This window comes from Erinaceus europaeus, chromosome 2, assembly GCF_950295315.1.
Source record: "Erinaceus europaeus chromosome 2, mEriEur2.1, whole genome shotgun sequence".
Lineage (NCBI taxonomy): Eukaryota > Metazoa > Chordata > Mammalia > Eulipotyphla > Erinaceidae > Erinaceus > Erinaceus europaeus.
In genome coordinates, this window is record NC_080163.1 from 52,853,835 (window position 1) to 52,873,542 (window position 19,708).

At 40.2% G+C, this 19,708-nt stretch overlaps 2 protein-coding genes across 13 annotated transcripts in view; one reads left to right on the forward strand and one right to left on the reverse strand.

Annotated features, from left to right (window-relative positions):
- The window catches only part of TCERG1 (transcription elongation regulator 1), a 68,582-nt gene extending 63,612 nt beyond the window's left edge, over window positions 1-4,970 (forward strand). For 10 of the 12 annotated variants that reach the window (XM_060180378.1, XM_060180390.1, XM_060180387.1 and 7 more), the window contains 2 exons: window positions 2,661-2,761; window positions 3,921-4,970. In XM_060180378.1, coding sequence (XP_060036361.1) covers window positions 2,661-2,761; window positions 3,921-4,122 — 303 coding nt within the window. In that variant the 3' untranslated portion in view covers window positions 4,123-4,970. Of the gene's footprint in view, window positions 1-2,660; window positions 2,762-3,559; window positions 3,651-3,920 lie in introns of all 12 variants that reach the window. The other 2 variants (XR_009547056.1, XR_009547058.1) reach the window with 2 other exon arrangements.
- Window positions 4,971-8,181: 3,211 nt separating this feature from the next.
- GPR151 (G protein-coupled receptor 151) lies at window positions 8,182-9,716 on the reverse strand. Its single transcript, XM_007516431.2, has one exon. It carries the CDS (start codon window positions 9,421-9,423, stop codon window positions 8,182-8,184), a length of 1,242 nt encoding a protein of 413 aa, XP_007516493.1. The 5' UTR covers window positions 9,424-9,716.
- Between the last annotated feature and the right edge of the window lie 9,992 nt (window positions 9,717-19,708).

Consider the following 19,708-nt stretch of genomic DNA (forward strand, 5'->3'; position numbering starts at 1 on the left):
TAAATCCGAATTTTGAGGGCCAGGCGGTAGTGCACCAGGTTAAGTGCACATAGTATGCAGTTCAAGGACCCATGCAAGAAGGTTCATGCTTCAAGCCCCCAGCTCCCCACCTAAAGTGTGTGTGTGTGTGTGTGTGTGGGGGGGGGGGGGGTTCACTTCACAAGCGGTGAAGCAGGGCTGCAGGTGTTGATCTTTCTTCCCCCCTCCCCTCTCAGTTTCTCTCTGTCCTATCCAATAAAATGAAAAAGGGGGGGCACTAGGAGCAGTGGATTCTTAGTGCTGGCACCGAGCCCCACCAGTAACCCTGGAGGCAAAATACTAATAATAAATGTGAATTTTAAATTCATATTTTCTTTCTTGCATGATATATGAATAAGGCAGCACAACAGAAACTTCCAATCCTTGGGAATAAACATGTCTTTGGGGGATGTTAGAGAATTAGTAGAGCAGTACTTTACTATATAGTTGGGTCCTTAGATAGTTGCATTCAGACTGTAAATTCCCAACTCTTAAGTCACACCAGCAGGATATCATAATCGATCTCTGGTTCTTAGTACTTTTATTTTTTATTTGCTACCATACTTATCAACTGGGCCTTGGTGCTTGCATGACTCAACTGCTCCCAGTAGCTGTTCCTTTTTCCAAATATATTTATATGGTGTGAGATATGGGGGTGCAGAGAAGAACTAGTATTTACATGTGGTGGCCAGGGACTCGAACCCAGGATCACAACTTGTGTGCTATGCTGCATGAGCCACCAACTGACTCCAATCTGTGCTTTTTGCACACTCCAAACACTGGAGTAAGGGAACGTCAGGTTGTGACATTTGTTGAAGCTTTTGTAGTGTACTCTCGAATTGCTTTGTAGGAAACAAACTCACCTACCTTCTGAAAAGACCATTTGTTTTTCTCTTCATACCAGTCTCATTTCCTGACTAATTTATCTAGACCTAGAACCCAAACACCCCTCAATCTAATTTTCCTTTTTTCTCATGACTAGTAAATTGGATTTTAGAAATGTGGACCATAAAATATACACAACTGGAAAAAATGATAGACTAACTTAACAGCTAAGAGATCTAGTCTCCATCTCTGTTTCTAAAATTTTCTGCTTGGTTAAGATTGATAATAAGGTTGTCCCTTCCTTCCTCCCTCCCTTCCTTCCTTCCTTCCTTCCTTCCTTCCTTCCTTCCTTCCTTCCTTCCTTCCTTCCTTCCAGAGTTTATCACTATTCTGTTACTAGATTTACCTAGTAGAGCACACACATCATTTGTAAGAACCTAAGTTCAAGGTCCCAGCTGCTGGTATGCTTCTAATTCTGCTTCTAAAACCCCTTCTGTTTCATTGGTTTAATCCCCCCCTGCTTAACACTGTGTTCTATTTACATAACCACTGTTAACTAAGCACCCCCCTGCCTGCAGGGCATTGGTTTAATCCCACTGGTTCATACTCTTTTTGCTCCGCCCCCTCTCCTTGTCACACCCTGATTTCCACCAACCTTTTTTCGTTCCACCCTCTCTACGGCACATCCTTTTTCCACCCTACTTGGAGAGAGAGAGAGAGAGAGTGTGTGTGTGTGTGTGTGTGTGTGTGTGTGTATGGACAACATTGTGATTAGAGGTAGCTTAGCTTAGATTGCGTGTTCCATATGAATAAAAACTGAACTGCGTACCAGCCATGAGTCCCTGGTCATCTGCCTCCCGCCCACGAAGCTAGCCCGGCATAATGGCTCCCGAACAGGAAAAGAGTGGTGGAGCAGTGCTTCATATATCTCCCCTTTTCTCTCTGACCTTCTATGGAAAAGAAAAGAAAAGAAAAGAAAAGAAAAGAAAAGAAAAGAAAAGAAAAGAAAAGAAAAGAAATTGCTCACCAGGAGCACTATGGTTGTGCAGGCACTAATCCCCAGTAGTAATCCTCGTGGCAGAAAAAGGGTGTGGGGGGAGGCTGAAAGTGTTAAGTGCCCTCTTATAGTTGGTATAACCTGTTTTTTTTTTTTTTTGCGCTATATATATGTATACATATATATATATTAGTAGAGTTGGTGGGGGGCGGGAAGAAAGGATCATAGCATTGAGACTTCCTTCACTGAGGTATGTGAGTCTGGCTCAAACAATGGTTACACACATGGCAAAGCCAGCACACTATCCACATTAGCCGTTTTGCTAGCCTGTAAATTAAATCATACGTCATGATGCAGCCTATGGGAACTTCATGTTTAATCTTTGGTTCCCTTATTTTAAAGAGTGTTTACTGCTTGAGTTTAAGATAATTGAGGGAAATAAGTTTATGAAATTCTCATGCCTTTAGTTTTAGCTGCTGTATTCTTATATTCTATGACTTTTTTTTGCCTGAAAATGTATAGTACAGATTTGCGTTTAATGGACTTTTCATAAACAAAGTATATTTTCTTTTTAAAAGTATTTGCCATTATTTTAATGATAGCTAGAGACCAGAGCACTGCTCAGGTCTGTTGTATGGTGGTGCAGCAGGATTGAACCTGGGACTCTGGAGCCTCAGGCATGAAAGTCTTTTGCATAACCATTATGCTATCTCCTCTGCCCCCAAATAAACCTTTTCTGAAGTCTTCATTTTATAATGTAACTTATAAGTTATTCTTGACCAGTAGATCTGTTTTTCTAATCTTAACTATTTTTTTGCAGAAAAAACAGCGAGAGTTTGAAGAATACATCAGAGACAAATACATCACAGCCAAAGCTGACTTCAGGACACTTTTGAAAGAGACCAAATTTATAACATATAGGTGTGTACAACTCAAATGTTTTATTCCAGTGGTCATGGTCTTTATTAGTCCTTACTCTGATGGTCAAAGCATACTTTGCATTCACACACATGTTGACATTATTAATTTTTAGGACTTAAAGAAGAGACAACTTTTGTCAAAGCCCAGAACTACTTTTTTATTCTTTATTTTTTTAAGAAAGGGCCCAGATGTCAGTTATTATTTTGTGTTACTAGTTTTTTAAACATTTTTATTTCACTTCACTGCTTTTTTTAAAAAATGATTTCTCCCAATTAGAAAAGATTTGTGTTTCATGAAGAGACTTTTTCTTAGAATTCTTCATTATCGATTGTTTTTGCCTCCTCTGAAGGCTTGTGTTCAGTGTTGCAGAACCATTCTAAAGCTTGGAACCATCTTAAGCTCAGTAAGAAACTGACTCTCAGAAGAAATCAGTTTGCTGGATATTTGCAAATAAATATTTGAAATGATTAGAAAGTTGAAATTTCTCTGTAATATACCCAGTAGCTCACCATCCCTATCAACTTATCATCAGGGAAATTTTAAATTGCTAGCAGCAATATGCAGAAAGCCTTTTTTCCCCCCTTCCCCCAACTCTCTGATGCTCCAGCTTTTCTTCTGTAGGAGAAAGATTTGAAACATCTTAATGAGGGGTATGTACATGGGAGGATAGGTAGTGCTGAGGGTGTGGTTTTTAAGTATTTCATCATTTGGATTTTTTGGTCAGGATCCTTAATGTTTTGCATCAGCTTGGGCTTTTAAATTAGATGTGAAGTAAGACTTCTCTCTACATTTTTATAGTTAATTTAGTGAATGTGAAAGTGAAAGCTTGTGAAAGATGCTGGGATTGGCAGCCCTGCAGACTGAAGTCCTCTGTTCATCCACAGAACAGGTACAGCACGGGCAAGATTTACCCACCCACCCTCAGCCCTGATCTGGAGGGACACCAGTAGGGGTGGGAGGGTAATTCCAGCTTCTGAGGCCCTTTCACTCCTTGGAGTCTTTGCTGAGGTGACTTACAAAGGTGACCACGCAGTGAAATTTTTCTTTAAAAAAAAAAAAAAAGAAAACACAATTAGGAACTAGATGGACATTTCCAGCTCATTTCTAAAAGGCCTTTAAACAGCAGCCAGTAATTCTTGGACTTCTTTTCTTATTTCAGATCCAAAAAACTAATCCAAGAATCTGATCAGCACCTGAAAGATGTAGAAAAGATCTTGCAGAATGACAAACGGTATCTAGTACTAGACTGTGTGCCAGAGGAGAGGCGCAAACTGATTGTGGCGTATGTGGATGACCTGGATCGCAGGGGTCCACCTCCACCACCTACAGCTTCAGAGCCCACAAGACGATCAACAAAATAGTTCTCAATGCTCTTCCACAAGGGGGCGTATCTAGTAACTCAAAACACTTGCATGAGCCAATTTTCAGGTTTTTACATGTATGTGCATTAGTCAAATTCTGACAAAACCATCTGACGGAAGGAGAAGCATTTGTGAACAGTTTCTGAACAGAGAACACTTTGGAAATATTTATGCTTTACTTTGTGTGGCATGACTGACATACATACTCAAATATAGGCTGTCTCTAGTAAATCTAAAATCTTGAAGCTAAAAATCATCCTTTTATGAGGTGTGAAAGCCAGTTACTTTTGGTGACATTCTTTCTAGCAGTGTTACACATGCAAGACTGTAAAGTAAGTTAATTTGTGGTTTGAATTTGCAAGATGCAAATACCACAGACTCCAAGAAATCCTAAATTTGGGTTTGTTTTGTTTTGATTTTGTTTTTTAAAACGGGTAAAAACACTGAAAATTGAATACTTCCAGGGGCTGGTTATTATAATGGACATACTTTTACCTTTGTCTCTAAAGAACACTTCAGATTTATTTGTTCACGTATGTGTTAATGATCCCCTTTGAATTATAGGCCAGGTCTTACCTAGCCTAAGAGAAGATTTATTTAGTAATTTCTTCTCAGGTATGGAACCACAGTCATAACACAGTTGCAGGATAGAACTGCTGGTTAGACATTTTATTCACCACTAAATGATCTTTACCAATATTCTGGATTAGACAACAAATTACCTGAGTATTCTCTGTAAACTATACTCCTGTTTGAATGTTAACCTTTTGTTTCTAAAGTTTAATTTTAAGATGTTTGAATATTCAGTTTATGTATTTGAACTACAATAAACCAACACTTTTTATATATGTGGATTGTATATGATTATTGTTACATAATTTTTTTTTTTTAGAAAAACTTAAGCCCGTGCTTAAAAACAACAAACAACACATGTATTTTGACTCAAAGAAAGTTAACTTTAAATTTTAAATATTACATAGTTTCTAAAGACTTAAATATAATAATTTGTAGTAATTAGAGGATGGGTTTATAAAGAACAATTTTGGTGCTAGTCTCAGCAATATCTTAATACAGTATCTTATAGCAGAATATGCTCATTATTTTTGTTTTTCCTTGTTTTTGCCTTTTATATTAACATACCGGTGGTTAATGCCATGTTGGCATTCTCTTAATGTGTTGTGTGCACCATACCATGCAGCTTACTTTTGGTTCCCAGTCACTTTTCTATAATACTTTTACTTCCCTAATTTAAGAAGATACCTTTATTTTATTCCTTTATAAACTTCTAGTTTCAGAGTACCACATAAATAAAGTGTTTAAGAAAAATATGTGCTGGTAGGTTAATTTATTTTCCTTTTTATCTCACACCTATTGTGATTACAGTTTGATCTAGAGAGAATACCAGTAGTTCTGCACTTGTATTTTATGTGGACACAGATACACACATATGCACAAGCATTCACACTTTGAATATTTAGTGCTTAGATGAAAAATAAAGTATCACAGAAACTATGTGAATTCTCTTTGTAGACATCTGGATTTGAAAATATAAGTTGTATGTGTTTTTACTTGATAGGAGAGATATATAGGGGGAGAGACAGACACCTGCAGACCTGCTTCATCACTTGTAAAGCTTTTTCTCTCTGTAAGTGGGGACTAGGGCCTTGAACCCTAGTCCTTGCACACTGTAGTGTGTGTATTTAACCAGGTGAACCACTACCCAGCCCCAGAATAAAAGTTCTTAACCTGTAAAGTTGATAATCAGCAGGATGTTTGTTTCCTTTTTTTAAAAAAAATGTTTTTCTTTAATTATCTTTACTTATTTATTGGATAGAGATAGCCAGAAATTGAGATTGTAGGGGGAAGTAGAGTGAGAGAGAACTGCAGCTCTGCTTCCTGCAGCCTTCCTGAAGCCCTGCTTCACCACTCGCAAACCTGAGTCTTTGTCATTTGTAACCTGTGCTCTCAACCAGGTGTGCCACCACCCGTGCCCCTTTTCCTTACTGAAGCATATTTGTATAAAGCCATTGCATGATTTTGAAGGTTTATCAGGAGCAAAATTGAAGTGTTTTGCTTAAAAAAAAAAATGCAACCATTATAGTGATAATACTATCTCACTTAGATGAAGTTTCCAGAATATTTTATTAAGTCACAACTGTATACTAAGTTCTTATGAGAGGGTCTTTATAATTACAGTGTTTAGTATCTATCAGCAAACTCTTTGCTACTGTTTATTTGTAGTGTCAGGGATCAGACCCAAGAACTTGGATGTGTAAGACATCTATTCTTTAATACTATGTAATTCAGTTTACCCCAAGACTTGTATGTTAAGCTCTGACCTCTCCACAAGGTCAGCCCCTTTGTGCTATAAATGTTTTTGAAAACAGCATGCAAGACACTGATGGCATTAAATCACCAAAATATCTCAAGTAAATACTTGCTTTTACTTGTTTACAAGGTAAAATGTTGAATACTGGAAGTTTACAACCTACATTTCTTATATATAATGAGCATAAAAACATTTAATTTGGATATTTAAGTAGAGAGATTATTTTAAATGTAACTATTATAAGACATTTTCTTTACTTGGCCTAACTTGAACTTTACATGAGCTTGTGAGTCTTAAAATACTAAGAGAAAGCAGCCCCGCCTCCTGTTTAAAAAGCAGACCATGACCATTAGTAAATTAAAACATATATATATATATCCCACATTCTGAACATTTTTAAAAAATTTCACACATTTCAATTTTTCTATTGTTTGCCCCACAGGCATTTTTTTTTTTTCTAAGTTGATACAACTCCTTAGTGAAAAGACCCCATAATTCCATTACAGAGCAATCAAGAATCATAGATAAAGGTCCATATACTTAATAGGTTGGAGAATGTATCATACTTTTTTGTAACTGAGTATGTGCTTACCTCGTCAGAATAATTCCTGTGCAGATTATAATGTAATATATTTAAGGTACACAAGATCGTTTTTCTACATGTATTACCTTCATACTTTGTGCTTTTTATAGCACAAGTCTATGTCCCTTGAATTTTCTCTTCCATACTGATCCTTTTAATTTTCTTTTGTTACTCATTATAATCATCTTATTAATTTCAAAATCCTGAGGTATTTTATAAGTTGGGCAAGGTACAAAGTAAATATTAGTACTTATAGTGGCACTAAGAAATATTTCTATCTCTGCCTCATATTTTAAGGCTCCCTTCAAAAATAACTGTGCCACTCACTGTAACTTGTAGTTATCTTGGGAGAAAGGAGTTCTTGAGAGATACTGATTTTAGCTCATCTGCTTTTGGAAGAGTAGACAATAGGGGAAGATAAAGGGTTCTTTATAAAGTTCTTTCTCTACAATAGCATGTAGAATGTTGTGCTAAGCTGCATTCCTCTGATGAAGAAGACTCACTGAGGTGACTTAAAAAAAAGTTCAGTGAAGTAGATTTTATTTTAGTGAAGCATATTTTAGTATTAGGTGGTTTGAATTAAACTTAGACCCAAATACAGTTGAAAATTAAGCCAGAATAAGAAAAACATGTTTCTTGCCATGTAACCTTCAGTCATAAAAAGTTTATATATATTTTCATCTGACTCAGCAAACTTTTTTCAAGCTAATGATAGCCCATGAGAGTTTCATTAACAGGTAATATCTCAAGTGAAAGTAAGATACTGAACTTGGTTATGTGATACAAAGCTTGATAGATGAACTAGCTAGTGAAGAATAAACAGCAAAAGATTAGGTTTTTGACAAAGAAGATGAATTGTAGCTGAAATAGTGCAGGTTGGGCCAAGAAGCACTCAAGAAACCCAAGTTGACAAAACTGGCTTTTCACATTGCACTTAACAATTACTTCTTTGGACAGGTAGGCTATAATCCTGATATGTAAGTATTGCTACTAACATGATGTTCTACTTAGCAAGTTGCAATGCAGACTATAAGTTTTGTTTTTTTTTTAACTCCTAATCAACAACTTGGTGGCGTTCATATGGTGAAGTCAGCAATATTAATAAGTGGCAATACAAATAAACAGTGTTCCCAATATGTTTTGCTATTTAATCTTTATCATAGTCTCCTGTTTCTTGGTCTTCATGTTCCCAGGGGGTGGGGTCATTGTCTTGTTTGCAAGGAATTGTGTCTCTCTCATGCCAAAACTGCTCTACATCAGGCAGGATGGGAACCTCTGCTTTCTCTTTGCTGGAAGAGGGAGAGCAAGTTTTCTCTTTCTCTGAAGGTGGAACTTGGTCAGGAAGGACCTCAGCATTACCTGCTGGTGTTTGCTGAGACTCCGGGGCAGTTGAGTGTCTTTTGGTTATCATCCATTTCCATAAACCTTTTAGGCCTTCCTTGAACTCCTCTGACATCACTAGAAAAATGAGAGGGTTTGCTGAAGAGATGGAAAACATTAGAACTTGAGACAGGGCAATAAAACCTTGTGGTGGGGTCGGACTGCCGGCTTTCAGGTGCCATAGCCACAGCCATGCTACCCACTCCGGAAGCCATAGGATAGCCGAGGTGATGGCAATGCTCAGCAACATCACTGTGAGTTGCTTGGAGCGCAGCTGGTTTCTAAAATTTTGAGTTTTAGTCCCTCGTTTTTGACAGTGACCATAAGCTCTCCAGAAATAAAAACTGGCAAAGAGTAATGGGAAGCAGAATACCAGGAGAGGATAGAGCTTACCAAACATTGACATGAACTCTTCAGCCACAGTGGGTATATCCACAAGGCACATTTCCACACCTGCAAGGTGCCTGGTGGTGCTGAAGAACCATTCCGGCAGGGGGAGCAGGCTAGCCAGAGCCCAGATGCCCACCAGCACTGACCAGATGGTGCATCTGTGGATACTGACTTGCTTGGCGGGCTCTCTGGCATACATGAAGCACACTCTGGCCACCACGACCATTGTTAGACTCTTGGCTGCCATGCACATGTGGATGAACCAGTCAGAGGACTTGCAAACAAACCAGCCCAGATCCCAAACGCCTCTGGAGTACGCTGTTGCTCGGATAGGCACAGAGAACAGGAGAGAGAGATCAGCCAGACTGAGATTCAGAATCAAGGTGTGGATCAAGGATGGCTTTCCTTTCCAGGCACTGTGAAGGAGGATGCCAATCACACACAGGTTCCCTAGGAAGCCCACAAGGCAGACTGCCACCAGGAGCGCTGGGATGATTGTCCTCCAGTCTTTAGAGTCAGAAGGCAGATAACCCCCGGCAAAGTGGAGGTGAGTAAAAGACGTATTCATGATGCTGGAATTGGAGTCTGCAAAGGCAGCTGCTGGTATCACTTTTTCCATCCAGCTGCTGCTTCCTGAAGTCTCAGCTTCTTTTTTCTTTGTTCCTTTCTTTTTTTTTTTTTTTTTTTTTTTTTTACACAGGAGATAGGCTATCTTCAATGTCAAATGATACTTCTGGATCCTCCCCTTATTTCCCAGGGAGCAGACAGGAAGAAGGTTGCCTGCTGAGCTCTGCTTGCTGTGTTAGATGGACCTGGAGCGCAAAGAATGACAGGCGACAAAGGCTCCCAGTCTTTGCTCATTAGCAAGTCTGATATCAAGTTGTCAGTCCTCAAGTTAAAAAAAAAAAAAAGTGCCCATAAATAAAAACTGACAAGAACATACATGTAAGTGGAATATTTTCTGGGTGGTGGGTATGGGGTGGGTGTCTTTGGAACCAGCCAGGATAATTAATTCTAAGCTGCATCACAAGTCTTGATTTGTGTGTATAATTCAGTAAACACCTCTGAACAGCTGAGTCCTTTAAGCTTCAGCATGCACCAGAATCACAGGATGGCTTGGTCCACTGATAGAGCTGGAATAGGAGCCATACCAGTGAACCAAGAATTTGCGGTTCAAATGAGCCAAGAATTTCCATGTCTAACAGGTTTTCAGGGGATGCTGAGGATGTTGGTAGGGGGCCATGCTCCTTGTCACTCCTGAAGAGAGGGACTTCATCTTCATTTCCCAGCCCTCACCTCCACAGTCAGCCCCACCCACAGCTGGTTAAGATTGCAGAGCTGGATAGTGAAAAGATAACTGAGAAGAAATCCTATTTAAATTATCTAACTAAACCTTTAATAAGTGATGGTAACTAAAGTAACAAAAATGATGAACGAGGTTTCTTCCCAGATAGAATTGCTAAAAGATGACTGAAGAACAACTTTTAAAAATTATAATGACTATTTGATAGGACAGAGAGACATTGAGGGGTAAGGTGAGATAGAGACAGACACCTGCTTCACTGCTTTCCCCCTGTTGGTAGGGACTGGGGGCTTGAACCCATGTCTTTACATATTACAATATGCAACCAGCTGTGCTACCACCTGGTCACCTCTCCTGACTGGTAAACTATTTCTTTGTAAAAGGCATTGAGATTTTAAGGAAAAATGACATTTTTTAAAATTTAGAGATCAGTCTTGAAATCTTATGAGCAGTGGAAAGATCTGGAGACTTGAGGGACTGGAATTGTTGAGGGAAAGGGATTTGTCATGACAGTGTGCCCTCTCTTGACTGTTCTTAAATCTAAAGTGATACCCAAAGCATAATGGGCAGTGTGCTGGACAGGGAGTCTGACCCCTATGTTCTGTTGGCCCTGCTTTCCACAGGCTTTCTTTGAAAAGTAAGCAGAATTTGGGAGTTCAAAAGCAAAAGGGAAATAAACAAAAAATCCTAAAGATCCCTAGAACTCATCCATAACTGACCCCATAAATAGATATCAAATGCTGAGGAAGTGGTTAGTGGTGCCAGGTTCTTTGTTTCTCTTTTCTTCCTCTCTGGGAAGTTGCAAATGTGAAATGGTAAGTTGTTCCGGCCATGCACAGCAGCCCCAGTTAGAACCGTGAACAGTGAGATATCTTTAAAGCTCAGTAGTGCCCCATTTGTGGTAAAGCCCCCAACTATGGGGAGGAACAAGGGTGGGAGGCATGCAAAGAAACACCTTGAGTAGTATTCAGAGCAAATAAGGGTTTTGAAAATTAGAGACCACAAGAAACCTACGTGTATCTGATGGGTATAGAAGAGCTTGATTCAGGAACAGAAAGCAAACCCTGCTTTCTATTTTATCTTAAAAACTTACGGGGATCGAGGCTCCTGGAGGTAATGATACTAACAGTTAAATGAGTTTAAGAAGGCTTTAACACCATGAAAATCTGACTCCTTTGTGAAAAATATTTTTTTTAGAGAACCATCACTTTAGTGCAGTTGACACTAGGGACTGAACTCAGAGTATTTATTTAGTCCATTTGCTGGGACAGAGGGAAATTGAGAAGGGAAGCAGAGATTAAGAGGGAGAGAGAAAGAGACACCTGCAACACTGCTTCACCATTTATGAATCTTCCCTCACTGAAGGTGGGTGCTGGGGGTTTGAATCCAGGTCTCTGTACACAGTCATGTGTGCAATCAACCAGGTTCGCTTCATCTTCCCTGAGGAAATCTCTTCAAATACTAATTGAAGGAAACTGAAGACTGTCAGGCATGTTTACCACAAATCTATTGAAATTGACTCAGGGAAGAATGCCTAGATGAGTTCATGAGTTCACGGGAGAAAAAGTGGCCCAGAGGATCAGCAGGCTGAGTTCTCTACATTCCTTTGCAGAGAAATTATTTTAAGTTTTTACTTTGAAATTTTTGAAAACTTAAAGGAAATGTATGATTGTCCTGCAGAGAATTACCTTAAACTTCAACCAGATTCACCACTTACCAACAGTTGCCATGTTTGTGTTCTCTCTTTCTGTAAAGATATTTATATATGTACACATGTTATTATTTTCTAAACCACAATGAAGAGTACTGGGAGGTAGTGTAGTGGGTAGAATGTGGATTTAAAAGCATGAGATCGCCACTCAAGTTCAGTTTAAGCAAGGATAGTAAGGGAAAACATGGTGAAACTTGGACTACATTTGGTGTATTGCACCAAAGCAAAGGACTTTGGGGAAGAAGGGTTTATTATGCGATAGAGGGACTTTGGAGCCCTCGTGTCTGATGGGAGAAAAGGACTTTGGTTGAGGGAAAGCATGCCTTGTAGACACCTGTCATGTGGAGATGAGAGGTTGTACCTGTGTACCAACAACTACTGTAGAAAATAAACCTTTGAAAGGACCGGCTTAAGGATCCCGGTTCGAGCCCCCAGCTCCCCACCTGCAGGGGAGTCACTTCACAAGCGGTGAAGCAGGTCTGCAGGTGTCTATCTTTCTCTCTCCCTCTCTGTCTCCCCCTCCTCTCTCCATTTCTCTATCCTAATGAAAACATCAATAACAACAACAATAATTACTACAATGAAAAACAAAAAGGGCAACAAAAGGGATATATATATATATATATATATATATATATATATATATATCTTTGAAGATGATGATAAAGGAGGAAGAGAAGGAAAAAACAAAACAAAACATGAGGTCCCAAGCTATGTTCTGGCTTTCTCTCTCTTCCTCTCTGTCATATATAATATTAAAAGAAAAGGAAATGAGTCTGTGTGCCCATTTTTTAAAATCAGTACTTCTGCTTCTCAGTATTTGACAAATCTGTGCAGTGTGTAGCTGCTTTTTTCTTCACTTGAATGTCATTTCCTATTCATTTACCCAGGAGAGAGAGACCAGAGCAGGGACTGAATCCAGACTCTCACACATGGCAGATATGGCTATCTGCTAGGTCTCCTCCCTGGGTGCAACATCATTTCCTTTTAGAGGATAAATATAATTAAGTGAACATAAAAGGATGTAAATATTATATGCATTTTTATTTATTTATTTTCACTTGTTGCCCTTTTTATTGTTGAAGTTATTATTATTGTTGTTGTTATTGATGTTATTGGATAGGACAGAGAGAAATGGAGAGAGGAGAGGAAGACAGGGGAGAGAAAGACAGACACCTGCAGACCTGCTTCACAGTTTGTGAAGTGACTCCCCTGCAGGTGGGGAGCTGGGGTCTCGAACAGGGATCCTTCTGCCCGTCCTTGCACTTTGTGCCATGTGCGCTTAACCTGCTGCGCTACCGCCAGACTCCCTATATGCATTTTTCTTACCCGCATTATAAGTCGAAGTTATTTTGATCTTTGTTAAAATGGCATATATTTAAAAAAATATTTATTCTTTTTTGTTGCCGTTGTTGTTTTATTGTAGCTATTATTGTTGTTGCTATTGATGTTGTCGTTGTTGGGATAGGACAGAGAGAAATGGAGAAAGGAGGGAAGATAGTGATAGGGAAAGACACCTGCAGACCTGCTTCACGGCTTGTGAAGCGATTCTCCTGCAGTTGGGGAGCTGGGGGCTCGAACAGGGATCCTTACACTGGTCCTTGCGCTTTGTGCCATGTGAGCTTAACCCGCTGTGCTACCGCCTGACTCCCAAGATGGCATATTTTAAATACAGGATTAACTACTATACTTAGTGGGCATAAGGCGGGTTTCATTTATTGTAGGGGAGTTGCTTAGAATTCAACACCTGTTTAGCAGAGTGGATTTGGGGCGGAGGGGGTAACATGGATTAAGTGGAGCAGTACAATATAGGGTTAAAACTAAGTGAGTTCTAGGAGTCGGGTGGTAGCGCAGCGGGCTAAGCGCTTGTGGCGCAAAGCAGAAGGACCGCCGTAAGGATCCTGGTTTGAGCCCCCAGCTCCCCACCGGCAAGGGGGTCTTCAGGCGTCTATCTTTCTCTCCCTTTCTCTGTCTTCCCCTCCTCTCCATTTCTCTCTATCCTGTCCAACAACAACGACATCAATCACAACAACAACCACAACCGTGATAAAACAACAAGGGCAACAAAAGGGAATAAATAAATAAATATAAGAAAAAAGTATTAAAAAAAAAAGAAAACAGATAACAGAGATGGTGTTTTCCACACCTCCAAAAAAAAAAAAATTGAGTTCTTTGGAGTGAAAACTGGAGACAATCTACCCAACCTCCAGATTCCGAAAGCTGAATGTCCATCAACTGATAGATAAACAAATGGAACACTACGTAGCAACATAAAAGAACAACTGGTACAGGAAAGAACCTCAAGAATACTGACTGCACTGTTAAAAAAAAAAATCATTACTTGAAGTGTTCACAAAAGGCAAAACCTGGGGAGGAGGGTTCAGGTCCTGGAACACGCTGGCAGAGGAGGACCTAGAGCAGGTTGAATTGCTATGTGGAAAACAGAAATGTTACACATGTACAAACTACTGTTACTGTTGATTGTAAGCCATTAATTCTCCCCAGTAAAGAAACAAAGAAAAGGCAAAACAACAACAACAACAACAAAAGAAACAACCATAAAGACTGAAAGTAGAAGGGCCAAGTGGTAATGCACTTGATTGAGCGCACATATTACAATGCACAAGAACCCAGGTTGGAGCCCCAGGTCCCACCAGTGCTGTGCATTCAGCATCTCTGTTAGCTGACGCACCAATACCCAGCTGTCCCTTGTCAGAGATGTTAGCATAACACTTCAGGGCTCTGAGAAGCCACCTCGTCTATACACAGGTGTTGAGGCTCTGGCATGTAGGCGAAGCACGAGGAGCCACAGAGAGGATACAGATGGTCTGCACTGAGCAGCTTCAGGTGGCCTAGTGAGCATGCGCAGCTGCGTCTCCCTGGGCTCCCACCCACGCCCCCCCAGATCCTCCACCTGCAAAACAAGTAGACAGATTGGAATGTGCAGTTGGTTTGACTCCTCCTAGACTGCTAACCTAGCTTTCTTAGAGCTTTCTTTCTCCAGTGGGCTGGTGGTACTCTTGGTTGGACTACTGCTAGCTTATTATTTTTTTTTATTCCCTTTCATTGCCCTTGTTGCTTTATTGTTGTAGTTATTATTGTTGTTGTTATTGATGTTGTTAGATAGGACAGAGAGAGAAATGGAGAGAGGAGGGGAAGACAGAGAGGGGGAGAGAAAGACACCTGCAGACCTGCTTCACCGCTTGTAAAGCGACTCCCCTGCAGGTGGGGAGCCAGGGGCTCGAACCGGGATTCTTACGCCGGTCTTTGCGTTTTACACGATGTGCGCTTAACCCGCTGTGCTACCGCCTGACTCCCTGCTAGCTTATTTTTGTGGGACTTTGGGGGCTATGGAACATTCCGGAGTGGCACGTCCCCGTATACAGTGTCTGCTGATGTCCAGGGTAACTCTAGGCTGCACAGCAAGCTCGGCGACAGGCCATCTCAAAGGTAAGTGTCCACTTGGTCTGGCTGAACCTGAGCGGCCACTGGTAGAAGACATACCTCTCTCTTAGACCTCCAAACTTTTGCTATTGGTAGAGTCTCTTGAGTACCTTTAAAGCAAGTGAGGACAACGGAGGCTTCGTTGTACTGTGCCATACAAGCTGGTCACTAAGCCTGTGGACAGAGACCATCATTATGTCACCTAAGAACAACAAGCTGTTTCTTACGTATTTCCATGTTTCCAAACACAATGACCAGCCAGATCTCAAATGCTGCAATGGGAGCGCTGGGCCCTTTTGTTAAAACAAATGAGATGATTCTCTCTGAAGGGAGCTTTTAGGGCTGTGTGGGTTGAGCCTTAGGCTTTCTTTCTTTTATTATTGTTATTATTTTTCTTTCTTTTTATTTATTACATTTTATTTATTATTTATTTCATAGAAACAAGGAAATTAAGAGGGGGAGGTAGAGAGGAAGAGAGAGACAGACACCTGCAACTCTTCACCACTCCTGAAGCTTTCTCCCTGCAGGAGAGGATCAGAGTCTTGAACCCAGGTCCTTGCACACTGTAGTGCGTGTGCTTAACCAGGTGCATCACTGCCTGGCCTCCTCAAGTCATGATTTTCCAGATGTGGTGATACATGCTCGGAAAGTGCCTGTGATTTCTGGGTATCTGGCTTTCTTGGCAGCAGGACATGAACTGGGATGCAGGCATCTTGGCTGCTGGGTTGATGCTTTTATTGTTTCTTACATTGTCTTTCACTTTTTCCTACAAGATTTTTATTTTTATATTATTATTATGACTTCTTTTTAAAAATTTTTTTATATTTATTTATTTATTTATTTTCCCTTTTGTTGCCCTTGCTGTTTAACATTGTTGTGGTTATTGATGTCGTTGTTGTTGGAGAGGACAGAGAGAAATGGAGAGAGAAGGGGAAGACAGAGAGGCGGAGAGAAAGACAGACACCTGCAGACCTGCTTCACCGCCTGTGAAGCGACTCCCTTGCAGGTGGGGAGTCAGGGGCTCAAACCGGAATCCTTAACGCCAGTCCTTGTGCTTTGCACCATGTGCACTTAACCCGCTGCGCCACCACCTGACTCCCTATTATTATTACTTCTAGACAAGTTTATACACATCCTTGGGGGCCTAGGATGGGGGACATACCATGCTGATGGGGCACTAACTCATATACAAGTGGGCGTATGCAGGTCTTATGGGAGGGTCCTGGGGTACAGCCAGGTTTCTCCCTCTCCCTGACAAGCCCTCCTATTGTCTATGGGGTATTTAAAATGACAATTGACATAACAATGCCTTACATAAGTACCAGGTTTTCTTCTTTGTAGATCAGCATATGTATTTACTACAGTAAGTTCATCAGTGAAAATCCAATTTTGACCTTCATTATTTTGGTAAATTTGACCCAATTTACTCTTTTACTAGCATGACTGCCTATCCTGGTAACTACTAATTTATCTTATCACCTAAAGGTTATTTTTGTTTTATTTAGTTTGATTGTTTTGTTTTCACTACAACATATGAGTGGAACCATTAGGGTGATAAAAGTGTTTGTCTTCTACTTATTCTGCTAAGTGTAATATTCTCTAGAGTATTATGAAGGTTGACAATAGGTAGCCACTAGCAACATGTGGCCATCAAGCACTGAAAATGTGGGATAACTGAAGAACTGGATTTTAAATTAAATGTAATGTTTTATACAGAAATTGTCACACATAGCTAGTGGCGCTCACACTGGACAGCATTGTTCTTTGTTCTTTCATAGCTGGGATTCAAGCCCATCCTAAGCCCCGGGGCCATTTTACTTTGGAGAGTAATATTGGATTTGCCAATGTTTGAAAAATGTTGGGAGTTTGAGAAAATGCTTCTGAAAAGGTGTGCCTTTGCAATGTGGTATACTGCAATAGAATTTTGGGTGTTATATGAAAAGTCAGTGGGAATTTGTAGACCTTGGAATATATGAAAAGCTAGTGGGAGTTTGTAGACCTTGGAATTCTAGTCTTTGATGAAACTATCTGAGGTGTTGGTTGACAAGGTTCCCTAAAGATCAGTGTTCTTATAAATAGAAATTATAAAAATTTGAAAAAGATCAATGTTCCAATGGAAGATGAATGTTCTAGTAGAGTGTTCCAGTAGCATATTCTAGTGAACATTCTCATGGAGTGTTCTAGTTCTCAATTACTCAACAAGAGTCTAGAATTTAAATTGTTAGGAGTCGGGTAGTAGCACAGCAGGTTAAGCACACATGGTGCAAAGCACAAGGACCGACATAAGGATCCCAGTTCAAGCCCCCATCTGAGCCCCTGGCTCCCCACCTGCAGGGGGGTCGCTTCACAAGCAGTGAAGCAGGTCTGCAGGTGTCTGTCTTTCTCTCCCCCTCTCTGTCTCCCTCTCCTCTCTTCGTTTCTCTCTGTCCTATCCAACAACAATGACGTCAATAACTACAACAAAAAAACAACAAGGGCAACAAAAAGGGAATAAATAAATATTAAAAAAAGAATTTAAATTGTTTTTGTTTATTGGGAGAACCTACAATACTTCACAGGAGCCTTTGATTAGTTGTGATTACCTGACAAATAATTACCTTTAGATTTCCAGCTCAGTTGTGTAGAAAAAAATATTTGGCTTTTCTTATTGCTAGTTGAGAATGTGGTAATTAACTTGCAGAGTGTAACCAAACTGTTGCTTGGATTCATGTGCTATTTTTTTTTTCATGTGCTATTTTATCTGAGCGAACAGTGGGAGATAATGATGGTGTAGAGTAGAAATCTGATTGCATATGTATTTCAGAATGTAGCTGCCAAAGCATATTAAGTTGACCTGGGCTATAAAATCTTTAAAATGCCCTGTGAGGTTATGATTTTGCCCCTCTGTGAGAATTACAATTTGTTGTAGCTTAATGACAATGAAACTCTTGTTTTGGCCCCTGTGATGACTTTTGTAAATACAGTGTTGTCATAAGTTCAAATAATCTTTGGGATTTAGAACCAAAGTAAGAATCTTCAATCATATTCAGGAATATAGATTGGAAAAATTAAAGCTTTGTTATGTAAATCAATTTTGAATTCTCTTCACACACAAAAAACTGAGGAGAGTAAATTATATTCACTATTGGTATTTATTTTAGACAATTTTTTAGTCAGCTGTACAGTTTGTGGTTCTTAAATACATGTCCTATATGAAGAGAAGGCCAGGAATGTGGATATAGAGTTTTGGTTTTGAGTGGCTGACCAATTTGCAGGCAAACAGGCAGGAATCATTTGGTAGTTTTCAGCAATTTCATGAATTCGCCAGCAGAGGGCAGAGAAATAAACTTTCTGAAAGTAACCGAGAATACAGGATAGTCTGGGTGGGTTCTGATGATGAGTAGTTCTGAACTTCCTGAAATCAGAAGTGTTCCAAGTTTGAAAGGACTAGCTAGTGCCTAGGTTTTTTTTTTTTTTTTTTTTTTTGCCTCCAGGGTTATTGCTGGGGCTTGGTGCCTGCAACACGAATCCACTGCTCCTGGAACCTTTTTCCCCCCCTTTTTGTTTTATCATTGTTGTGATGATGATTATTGTTATTGATGTCATTGTTGTTAGATAGGACAGAGAGAAATGAAGAGAGGAAGGGAAGACAAAGAGGGGGAGAAAAAGATAGACACCTGCAGACCTGCTTCACCACCTGCAGGTGGGGAGCCAGATGCTCGAATCGGGATCCTTAGCCTGTCCTTACACTTTGCGCCATGTGTGCTTAACCTGCTGCGCTACCACCTGACACACCCCCCCCCCCACCTTGCTAGCGCTTAGTTTTAACAGATAGCTGTTTTATGGAAATATGGATCCCTGGTCCAGATTAAAAAAAATTATTAGTGATTTAATATTGATTTACAAAATCACAAGCCAGCAGTGGTAAAATTCCATACTGTTCCCACCACCAGAGTTCTGAATCCCTAATCTCTCCATTGCAAGCCACCACATTTCTCCCAAGGTTGCAGACATGGTTTAACCACCATCATAACATGGGTTAACCAACAACTGTCTGTCTGTATTTATACATAATTGCCCCCTTTTTCTTCCAGCTCCAGTCCTCTCTTCCCCTCCAAGTCACACACAACCCTATTACCATCTAAATGTCCCTCCCTTTATCCTCCTCTCTCTTCATGTCCTGATGGAGCTGGAGTTCACAGCCCTCTTATTCTTTTCCTCCTATCACTTCTCCCTCACTGGAAATATAGATCAAAATTGTTTTGGGGTTTACAGAAGGTAATAAGAGTTCTTGCTTCTGTAATTTCTTCTCCACTGGACATGGGTGTTGACTAGTCTATCCATACCCCCATCCTGTTTCTGTCTTTCCCTAGTGGAGTAGAGTTGTGGAGAGGCAAGGTTCCAGGACACATTAGTGAGGTCATTTGCCCAGAAAAGTCAGGATGGAATCATGGTTGTGTCTGCAAC